The 12,200-nt window shown below is 37.9% G+C and overlaps 1 protein-coding gene across 1 annotated transcript; it reads left to right on the forward strand.

Moving 5' to 3' along the window:
• The first annotated feature begins 1,080 nt into the window (after positions 1–1,080).
• On the forward strand, positions 1,081–3,101 carry LOC148957231 (uncharacterized). Its single transcript, XM_089115729.1, has 2 exons — positions 1,081–2,334; positions 2,647–3,101. Exons 1-2 carry the CDS (start codon positions 1,207–1,209, stop codon positions 2,947–2,949), a joined length of 1,431 nt encoding a protein of 476 aa, XP_088971855.1. The 5' UTR covers positions 1,081–1,206; the 3' UTR covers positions 2,950–3,101.
• The last annotated feature ends 9,099 nt before the right edge of the window (positions 3,102–12,200 follow it).

A 12,200-nucleotide genomic window follows, 5' to 3' on the forward strand; every position in this document is an offset into this window, starting at 1 on the left:
GTTAATCGTTTGCGTCATTCGTTTATCATTAATTTGATTAGGCACTTTCATAAAGCCAAAGTTTCACGTGATTTGATTGGAGCTAATCTCTTTCTTTCTTTCCCGTTGGGCAAGATCTAATTTGGGCGAGTAGAAGTATCTACAATGTGCTCTCAAAACCCTTTCTTCTGTCATTTTCTTAAAAAAAATGCAGAAACTTTTTCAAAGTTGACAAAACTCTACACAAAACAGACCAAGAGTTGTTAAGATCCTTCTATAAACATCTGAAACTGAAAACTGTTTCTCAAGAAAGAATAACTATTAAGTATGACGTTATTTGCAAGGCAGACTCAAACCCGGCTTTTCGAGCCCCTGTAGCTCTACATACATACACCAATCTATAATATGCAATTTGCTGCAAATATCCTCATCTTAGATGAATCTGAAAAGGAAAAGCAGCTTCCTATGCCGTGTCCGATTGACTCGTTATCTGCTTCTCAGTTGTGGGGTGTACTTTCGATCGAGGCCGTAATAAACTTCAACCTCCTCCTGTTGCTTATTAATTTTTCGTAAAAAATCTTCCCATGCCATCCTTACTCCAGACCACTCTGTTTATTATTTTCGAGCCACGTGTATCAGGAAACTGCAAGTTATATACAACGAAGCGCTTCGTAGCGTAATAACTTTTAGTGCTTTTTTGTTAATCAGTAAGCACTAACAAAAAATTGTTGTCATGTGGAAGTCAATGTGGCCATTATATCTTAATCATACCTCTGTAAAAAGAAAACATACACAAATGACCTGTCTTTGAAACATAAGATGCGCAGTTCAATCGAACATTCGGTGAAGAATCTTCCTAGACATTCGGCTAAACACCTTTGAAACCGGGAGAAAATTTTAAAAACAGGGAGACCGGGAGAAAGCACTCAAAATCGGGAGTCTCCCGGCTGAACCTGGAGGGTTGACAGGTCTGGTTGTAATTACTAAAAGCCCAGTGTATTGGTTTGGACCCAGACCCTTTTTCCCGTCAGCCACATCGTTGAGAACACCTTCCATTGTTTCGGTATACAATACGCTACGTAAGCGGAAGCGATCTCTGATTGGCTGAAAGCCGGCGTCCCTAGCTACGTGGTGGTTACGGGATTTGGCCTAAGTGCTCATAAACAAACAGCAATTAATTATTTCGATTTCAAGTAGATTTGCGTTGCGTTTTACATTATTATAGAGATGCCAAAGTACTGCTGTGTGTTTGGTTGCAACTCAGACTCAGAAATTAATCCCGACTTGTCGTTTCACGAATTTCCAAGTGACAAGAAGCTTTCGAAAGCTTGGGAGATCAGAATTCGTCGTGCCGGGTTCGTTCCGAAAAAGTCGTCATTCGTGTGTGGCAAACATTTCGAAAGAACTGATTATTCTCAGCCAAGGTCTGATACACCAGCTCAATTCCGAAGGCTTAGATTAAAGAGAACTGCGATCCCAAGCTTGAATTTAAGGGGAAATGAGGGCGATGAACGAGAACCAAAGCGCCAATCTAGAGCTGCTCAGAAAGCGAGAGGTGAACATGAAGCCACCGTGGTTACAGGAGATATGGCCGGTGAGGGAGAAACATCCACAGACTTGGCTGAATATAGTAGCATGAGCAGCAGTGTTGATGTAACGATGCAATCATCCACTGAAGAATCCGTTTGCAATCTGGATCAGAACCTTGCCGGAGTAAAGGGTGATTTAAAAGAAGCCATGGCAGAAATTAAGGAACTCCAGGGCAAAGTTTTTTGTTATAAAAATTTGAATAATAAAGATATACAGAATTACACAACATTAACTAAGGTTGCTTTTGAAGAATTGAGTCAACTTTTGGCTCATTTCAAACCTTTGAACTATTGGTATGGATTTGAAGTCAAATCTTTAAGTCACTCTGATCAACTTCTGGTTTGCCTGATGAAGCTCAAGCTTGATGTCCCACTCTTTGATTTGGCTAAAAGATTTGGAGTTAGCAGAACAACCATAACCAATATATTCTATACATATATTCATTTACTACACGAGATTATCTTTGTAAAATTGATGCAAAATGTTCCATCCCTTGCCAAGAATCAGTCAAGTATGCCTGATTCTTTTGGTGACTTTTCGAACTGCCGCATCATTTTAGACTGTACAGAGTTCCGTTTGTCAGCCCCAAGGAAGGACCTGGAAGCAGCAAATCTTGTATACAGTAACTACAAGCATAACTTGACAGCAAAATATCTCATTGGTGTTGCTCCTAACGGGGCAATAACCTTTGTGAGTGAGGGATATCCCGGAAGCACCAGTGATAAAGTTGTCACCCAAGAATCTAATATTTTAAGCCATTTAAAGGTAAGGGGAAGAAGTCTCTACTTGTAACACCTAAACATGCATATAATATCAAATTTAAATTTTCTAACCAAATTGCAGTTTCTGCACAAAATCAACTGAAGTCCAGTTAGAATAGTTTCCTGTATTTGAATTTAAGTAAATGATGCACAACAAAATATATTTTTCCAAATGTATTTAGCGAATAATGCCAAATTGTTAATCCCCAAATGTAATATTTTGTTTCTAATCACTCAAAAATAAATAAAGTTGTAATGTTCTGAAAGCAGTCTTGAAATTTACTTTTGAGCTTTTTGTGTTTCTTAAATTTTGCAGGCTGGAGATCTTATACTGGCAGACAAGGGTTTTCTTCTCCATGATATACTGCCACAAGGAGTATCTCTCAATTTGCCTGCTTTTTTAAGTGGCAAAGAAAGATTCACCAAGGCTGAAGCCATACTTTCAAGAAAAATTTCAAGATCAAGAATCCATGTGGAGAGGGCAATTGAGCGTCTTCGAAATTTTAAAATATTGCAGGCTTTGGAGACCAATCAAAGACAACTTGCTAATAAAATTGTTCAAGTTTGTGCAGCCCTTGTTAATCTGCAGTCACCAGTTATAAGTGGAATATTTAAGTAGTGAGACACTAATAGCATATTGCCTGTTGCCAAATATGTAATTTTTTATATACTGCATAAGATCAAGGTTTGCCCCCCCCCCCCCCATTCATTGATACATGAACTGTATGTCAGACACCCTCCTCTTTTAATAAAACACTTATCTGGTCCAAAATACATCTTTTGACATTCAGTGGCATAGACTATGAAAACAGTGAAAAGTGATTTTTTGCATTCACATAGTAAATCATAGTGTAGCTAGTGATTAATAACAATAAACAACAGACAACAAACTGTTAATTCAGAACATATCAATTTAAAAAATTTCATTTTTTTTGTGCAAATAAAATATGAACCTGTTATTAATTTATTGATACATAGGTTGGTATTCAATAGAGTGGATGGGTTGATAGATAAAATTTGCCCAAAGTGAATAAAAGCTACTCCTCCCTATAACCTCTTGGTACACCTCTGTTGAATATGACATATCAAAATGAAACTGTTGAAGATATAAAATTTAATCAAATTTAGTGTATTTTTAAAACTACATCAACAAAACCCAACACAACAACTTCTTTCTTTTTGAACACCTTGAACCCCCTTGTTTAAAAAAAATTAGATCATTTATATTATTTAAAATGTTTCAATAATGTGAGTCAAGGATTTCCTCTTTCTGTGAATATCGCTGCTTTTTATCCTTAAAACATAGGAAAAGATTATTCAGTTAAATAAAATGATGGTAATAATGTGTTAAGATAAAAGTCACTTAACAAAGGTATATTGTTTTTCTCCCAATTCTCATCTTTTGGGACAAAAACAACATGCATGTCTTTAGCTGTCCAAACAACAAAATGTGCCCATTTGGTACCAAGGACAGCCATTTCTGCTTGGACCTGATGCCAGTAATTATGTGAATTGTTGAGCATCAGGTCATGGGTTAAATAAAATTGTCTGAAATGGGATGGAGAAGTCATTTCCTTCTCGATCATCTCCTTGATTGAAGAGTCCTTGTATTTCCAAGGGCATTTAATTTCCAGGGCTCCTGGACCATCCATTTCTTTTGAAGAAATAATTCCATCTGGGGAACAACCAAGGTATCCACATTGGAAAAGATGCAGCCCAGTTGAAGTGACTCTATTCCCTGTTTTTTCTTCATACTGTTTGCATGCCACTTCTTCGTGCATTCCTCCCCACATTATGCTGTCCTTGTTCATCAAGTTGTACTCCCCTTTTAGAGTTTTGAAAAGCGATGGCGGGTACTGCTTATTAAATTCCATATTTCGCTTAACTGCTCCTAACACCAAGCCAAAGTTGCTACCAGTTAAGCGCAGTCTCCTATACTGGCCCCACAAATGACTCTTACTTTGTAGCTTTGTTGCTTCAGCAACCCATTGCTGCTGCTCTCTTGTCACTGCTACTTCTTTTACAAATAGCTCCTTATTGCTGGCAAAGAGAGGCAGCAGATCTTCTATCAGAGGTGGTCCTTTTGAATCCTTACTGGTGTCGGGTTCAGGCGAGAGAATCCATCGAAACGGACAGTCAACGTTCATGGTAACTAGTCTATCGTGGAAATTTTCTCGGTCAGCTTCCGTAAAGCTTCTGGAGGCAGCCTTGTAATGGGGCTTCGTCGGTGGGAAAAGGTCCGAAATGGTCTTCGTCTCTGATTCCCTCTTTGCTTTGCTTTTAGGCCTGTGCATCCATGAATTAGGCAAATCTGTTTTGGACATGCCCTTTTTGTTGACATAAATGGCTGTAGCAGCCATATGACTACATAACCACTGTCCTCTAGGACATTCACATTCTGCTGAGGTTATAAGCCCCTCTCCATTTACGCTTAGGCCTACTTTGTACGATCGATCTTTCATCGACGCGCGAACGACACCCTTTATAGCGAATCCATCAATTGTCACTTGTAGGACGAAACCTGAATGATATTTTGTTTCACCTTTACTCACAACATTTTGATCATCACGAAAGAAATTTACCAATCCCGACAGACTAATAACTTGGTTCGCCATAACTACAAATGCTGCTACTTGGTCGAGCAAGCGTATCCCGTAACCACCACGTAGCTAGGGACGCCGGCTATCAGCCAATCAGAGATCGCTTCCGCTTACGTAGCGTATACACTTGCCACGACAGTCAATCAATGAGTTAGTTGGTTGGTTTATCGCTCGTGAAGCTTTGGTCACTTGAATTGTAAATAGATTTCTTGTGTTACTTTAAAAAGGAAAACGTCAATTTATGCTATCTCTGGCTCAGAATCTTGTCTCTACAATACTGATTAGAGAATTGGACAATGCACAAGAGACACATCTCTTTTTGTCGTTTGTATCTGCCCGGTCATAACACTCTTTCTTCTCCAGTTTAAACATTTAGTCTATACATTACTATTAAACAAAATTTTCACCAACCCCATTTATTCAAGACACCTTGTTCATTAGGATTAGAAGAAATCTCCATACACCATGTTGATTCCAGTCTCGAGAATAAGAAGCATAAATATTGCTGATCAGCAAGGTATCAAAACACTTTTCTTCGATAATAAATGCAAGATACTTAAATAAGAAAATAAATTTACTTTGACGAGAAATACACTATACTTTGATATCAACAAACAACATATTTCTATGTTAATCATATGTTAAGCAAACATATCAAATTTAAGGAAGTTTATAAATAGGAGAAGCATTTATAGGAGAGCCTTTAAAAGAAGAAAGACTTCTGAGAAAGACTGTCAATTAAATTTTTTATAATAGAATTATTGTTTAGTGTAACTTGATGGAGCTGCCAACTCATTGAATCTTGTCGAAATGTTTCAAGGCTATGATCAACTCTCTGCTGACAGGAGGATTAAATAGCATCCTGAAATCAATCTACTATCATCCGACCTGAAGAAGTTATAATCCCAGCAAGAGCAGAGTTATGGCAGTGCTGTTTGATCAGAAACACGTTCTTGCAAAACGCGTACGACATTTGTTTGTTTTCAATTTAGTTGTTCAAGAGGTCAGGTCTTGCCTCTTGCGTCAACTCAATTAAGGAGGCAAGATGAATTGCTATATTTAAAGAGTAAGCCACTTTCTGAGGTTTATAAACAAAAAAACTAAACGCAACATACTTCACGCAACAAATGTAACTTAACTTTCAAGATGCTTTTTAGTAAATAACCAATTTAGTGAGACATTCAAATGCAGTGACTAATTGACCACTAACGTTCTGCTTCAACTTGCATTGTCCAGGAAGACTTATCGTAATCTGTGTTACTGAATTTCGAGTATAACCTCTTGCAGATAACAAGAGTTTCTGTTCTGATAGTCTAAAATACTCTCGCTGCTGCTGCTGCTGCTGCTGCTGCTGCTGCTGCTGCTGCTGCTGCTGCTGCTGCTGCTGCTGCAACGCTGTTGAAACAGTCCATGTAACCTCATTAGGTAATGGAGAAGTAACATTTATATATTCTCTACCGGAGGCCGGGGGGCCTTGGCCCCCCAATAACTTAAGTGGCATTAGTAGAATAGCTTTTTGTGAAATATTGCTGTTACCACACTTACTTATCAGGGCTGGCCCCAAAAATAAAAAGTTGTATCTCGGTCTTTGCTTTACGGGTCGGGACAAAATTTGTTAAATCGTGCAGCCAGTATGAAGTCTTTCTATCGAAAATGTCCCGATGAAATCGGGATGGGTTGTCAGTTTAGCTACTCAAAGAAGTCATGTTTTTTTCAATGTCTTCACTTTGCCTGAAAATGTTACAAATTCCTCCATGTGTTATTTACCTTTTCTTTCCAACGTCGGTCTGTAGTAATTTAGCAAAGATTGTTTTTACATGATGTTTTGGTAAAATATCTTCTTTGAGTGCGCAGAATACACCGGACAAAATGCTCCAGAATTGTTGTTAAGATTTGGAGGAGCATAAGTACTAAATACTAGTTATATCAGGATTTGTAAAGCTTTCTGGAACTTTATTTTTTCAGCAAAATATGCATTAGCTTACTCTTGCTTGTGGAGACACCGCAATTTGTAGCGCAAAAAAAACCAAACTGTAAAGACAAAATAAAAATAAGCCTGTTCGTTTCGACACACTTGCAAGTAATTAACCGCTTCCTGGCAGTAAACCTCTTAAATCCATGTCAAAAAACGATCTCTCTTTTCAAATACCACACTCATTCTTTGTTTGATAACAACGTCTTTTCCAAAAATATCTTAATTTATTTTCAGCTCTTACTTACCTAGGATATTACTGAGAGATATCAGAATTAATCTCCTTTCAAGCTCAAAGCATAAATTTTATGTCCTTGGACAGATAAATTACATTATCTACAGAAATGAAATTTCGATGCAGGATGAAGATCAACAAACCAATGTCTATGACATATGTCCAAATGTTGAACTCTGTTTCCACTAGGCTTTGAATCGCGTTATCACGGGCGTTACACGCGTTAAATCGCGTTATGAAGCACGATAAACAGCGTTAAATTTCAACACTTATTGGAACGCACTTAAGAACTTAACGCGAAGAGTTTGACGTAGGTTACCGCACTTTTACGCCCGGTTGGGAAGGAAATCTTTTTTATTTCAAAGTCCAGTTTATTATCATTATTATCATTATAAAGCACTTTTTCGAAAATAAATTTACTTAGTGTGACACAAGTTCCTAGTTGAAATGTTTTTGCCAGGCAAGTCAAGTCCAGCCTTTGTTGGTTGACAAGATTCTTTCCATTCGATTTTTCAAATGTCCCATAGTTTTGATTTTATTATTGAGGGCCAAGTTAGTTTTGGGCGGCCTCTTGGTCTTGTACATTCTTCATCCGCGTATGCTAAGGCTAGCTTTCCAGGGGTTTGATCCGGTAAACGAAGTGCGTGTCCTTGACTTTTTCGAATATTTTGCTCCATGGAGTTTCTTTGGTTCGCAACTTTTCCACTTATATTCGTATACATGGTCACATTTGCATCTCGTGATGGTAAAATTTTTGCTTTTGCTTGAATTTATGGTCAAGTTGTGCTTCGAAAAAATGTCTGGTAGATATTTTGCTAAATGTATGTGTAGTCTGATGTCATGCTTGTGATGTCTTCTGCATATTCTAGGAAGCAAAGCAAAAGAAGTGCAACAGGTTTGGATTGTATATTTATTCAATTTAGGCCCCGTTTACACGAGAGAAAAAGGAACGGATCCAAAAGATCCAGACCTTTTAGGTACGAAATGGGTACGATGCACAAGCATTTACACGAGATCGGATCCTAAACTATAAAGCGTTTACACGGGAACGGACCAAAATCGAATCGTTTTTTTCAAGCATGCGCAATGACAAGGTAATTGTTAGTTTTCATTTTGGCTGGAGAATATCTAAGATTGCGTCATTTGCAAGCAACGATAAGCGTTCATTTTTACATTGACAGAGGAGGAGACAGATTTGTTGATGAAAGTAGTTATGGGTTACAAAGCTGCTAAAATGCAAAATGGAGAAGACTGGGGGACTGTTATGTCGAAATGCGAAGAAATTCTACTTGAATTTATTGAGGCCTATCCAGAAACAGCAAGAGAGGACATTCCGAATAGCCACGATAAAGAAAAAATTACAAAAGAAAGGTGAAAAGAAAGTAAAACAAGATGAAGACAAGGTTCAGAAAGGCTGTCGACTGTCGAAAAGTATTTTATTTGTTGTATGATGAGTGCTTTGCTTTATTGCGTACAATTGAAATAGCCTCAGTTGACCCCAGCAACAGTCTAGTTTTTCTGCCGTGCCTTTGCGGGTCCGTATCTTCCCGTTTACACGGCGCCGATGAAGGTACGGATCCAAATGGATTCGCCTTCGAATCGTACCCATAAAGGTACTTCTAGAAAAGATACGGATCCTACCGTGCCCGTGTAAACGCAAGGCCTATCGTATCCAGTTTGGGTATGGTATGGATCCGTCCCCGTGTAAACGGGGCCTTAGTAATGTTCCCGTTGCGTGTTAAAGTCACATGTTCTGTTAAGTCCTTTTGTGTTAGTGAACGCCTTTTTAAGGCAATGTGTTTGTCTTTCAACATGTAGTGTGACGCTAGTATTGTCCTCTTAATTAGTTTCCGGTTATGTTATTAGTATGTGTTGATCACGATATAAGTATGTCTTTCTGTTGAATCATTAGAGTTAAATCAAAGAAGGAGTATCTTTTGTGCGTTACCTGTTCGGGGCTTAGGCCCTTTGGCCTAGCCCATCGCTCCATCAACGAGCTGGTTATTAACTGGTTCTTCAACGTCACGACAAGAACCCTTATCGTTACAGAAGAAAAGGAAGCAAAGTAAAGAAAGTATGCCTAGAATGCAATGGCAGAAAAACTCTCTCACCAAGCTCTTGTTTTCTTCTTAAAACTGCTCTTATTCAGAATAGATGTTTTGGCTATTTTCCTAACCTTCTCAAATTTTCTCTTCTTCCTTCTACGCACATGAAGAAGTAAGATAATTTCTTCTTCAAAACTCTCTTCAATATTCCTGGAATTTTATCTGCACCTCAACATCAAGTCGCGCATATATATTTTTCAAGCTGAAATGGAGACGAGGAAAGAATTACCGCAGCAGTAGAAATTAACGCGCTGTTATAGTGTAATTTAACGCCTAGTGGAAACCAAGTTTAGAACGCAAAACTCTGGCGTCGGCTCAATCTTTTAAATTAACAAAAGTCATGTCAACCAGGTATGTAGTTCAAGAGGATTTTTGCATAAGACAAAAAACTAGAGGGTTTTTGTATAGACATCAATGCATGCAATTTGCATGCAACAAGGAAAGACAAGAAGTAGAAGTAACAACTTAATACAGTGGAATCCCGATATAACAAAACCCTGGATATAACGAACTAAATGTATGGTCCCTTGGATTCTGCCTAACAAACTCCTTATAGATTCTGTCGGTATAACGAACCCCAGATATAACGAACTCTCGCTATTACGAACCAATTTTTTGGTCCCTTCATCATAATTGCCCTCGATATAGAGATCTTTTCATAAATTTTTCATCTGTTACTTTTGTTTGTTTATTTTCGGTGTTCATTTATCACTTTCTCTTGGGGGAAAGTAATTTTTGTAACCGGCAAAACATGCCGATGATACATTTCGAACACTGGCTGGTAAACTCAGTGCACGAAAAGAAAGTTTGATTGCATCAGAGATTACTGCGAATAGGTACATTAACACTAACGAATACCTTCTTTCATATTACAATTGGCAATGAGCGATGACAACATTTTATTGAGAGACCCAGATGGAGAAGCAGAAGAAGACAAATATGAATGTGAAGTAATTGAAGATGTCATTCAGCCGCCAACTAGAAATGAAGTGATGCCAGCTTAGCCAATCTCTTGGTCCTAAATAATAAGATGAACATTAAGATTTTCATTCTAAATGACCAGCCAGTTTTGTTTTCGAATTCAGATTGGTTTTTTTTTGAGTTAAAAGTGCACAGAGGTTAGAGATAGCCTAAACAAGCCCACCGCAAGCTTTTAGGCGTGAACTGCGAAAGGACTCAAAAATATATTTTCTCTCGGTTTGACGAACACCCGATATAACGAACTATTTTCTGGTTCCCTCCGGAGTTCGCTAAATCGGGATTCCACTGTAGTTCTCATCGGCTAATAGGAACAAATTGACCTCAACAGGTTAACAGATTTTACCTAGAAACACGGTCGAAAAATCTGCTTTCTCTTCAGAACTGGATTTATCTTAAAATTGGCTGCTTGTAGACTGTCTTTGTTCCTTATCCTTATTTTCTGGTTCCTTCAGAAAGTATTCAATGAACTCAGGGATTATACACAAATGGTGATTAACTTGTGCTGATATATTCTTTATATCAGTTAAACCTTCAAGAAATGCAAATTCTATCACATTTTGTTTCAGAATTCAACACTATTTAAAACATGAAGTTCTTCTAAGATAAAATTATCCTAATTTACCCTTTTGGGTGTCATTTCCTTCTGGATGTCTTAATTTTTTCTCCTTTTCTAGATTATTTGCATAATTGAATTTAATCCAAACTTGGGTTGTCTGGCGCTAATCAAACAAATTCTGCTTCATTAGAAATCAGTGCCACACTTAATTACAATAACCCTTCAGGGGAACTAATATTTTGAGTGATTCCGTAATCAATGAGAGAAAACCAGCTTACATGCTTGAACTTTGGCCAATATGCTGATTGATAACTTAAGCACAGGCTCTAGGGTCGTTCATTTGCAGTTTAGAACACAATTGCTTCGAAAGGGCCTAACTTGTCTTGCCATGACTGGCTTATAATTTCACAAAATTAGCAGCCAGAGGAGAATTGCAAAAAGCAGCTTTATTCTGAGCCGAAAAGGCAAACCTACTTTGAGGCAATAACAACAAAATGCCCATTTTCACCATCAGCGATTTTTTCTGCAGCTTCAGTTCCCCTGCAAGTAATCGAGCCTTGTCGTGTGTGCATAGAAATTATACGTTGTGACTTTCTATGTAAAGTTCTTTCTTCAAACTTCATACCAACTTCGTTTATTCGATCTCCAATGATGTTCGCATTTCTTTTTATCTCCTCTAGTCCTTTTTATCAGTCTGTTCCTCTTTTGGTGCCAATTATTCATTACGGAATTTTCGATTGATTTTTTAAACCACTGTAAATTAAAATCCTCTCACTCGAATTTATTGTTTTGACCAATCAAATAGACATTTGGGCCTCTTGCCGCAATTGGGTCAAAAAGTAATAGGCAACTTTTTATAATTGCCGGCCGGTCCAGTTTAATATCAGTTGCTCGGGCCATGTAGGTGTGTATTATTAGCATACGAGATTTCTTTAGAATACTAGGGATTATTCTCGAAGGCAATGTGATTTTTTGCCAAATGCGTACGCCTTCCTTTACCTCTCGTAGGATCCACATTCTTTCAAGGGACGTCGTGGCAAATGAATTCTAGAATCAATTTTACTTTATGCAACATAATTGCAAAAATTTTCAAACCTGGGATAAGATTTTTAAATCTGTCTAAATGATATCTGTCATCCCTTTCCCGATAAAAAATTGCTACTTCCGCTCCCTTCCCCCTAAAACAATGTTGATGATTTAGAGAAATATCATAAAAGAAGCGCAGAAGAAAGTGCTTCCTAAAATCCTAAACCGTTTGATAGTAAACCAACATTGTTCTGTAGGGGAGAGGGGATGATCGATTTTGACCTTGGAAATTGACGTCAGTGTTCCAAGACTTTTGGCAGGCATTGTAGACACTAAAAACTTATTATTTTGGGGATGCATGAAGAAACAATGATTGCCCAATTATGATTTGGTGT

The sequence above is a fragment of the Rhopilema esculentum genome, unplaced genomic scaffold, assembly GCF_057945365.1.
Source record: "Rhopilema esculentum isolate cy_ngs unplaced genomic scaffold, ASM5794536v1 HiC_scaffold_36, whole genome shotgun sequence".
NCBI classification, from domain to species: Eukaryota; Metazoa; Cnidaria; class Scyphozoa; order Rhizostomeae; family Rhizostomatidae; genus Rhopilema; species Rhopilema esculentum.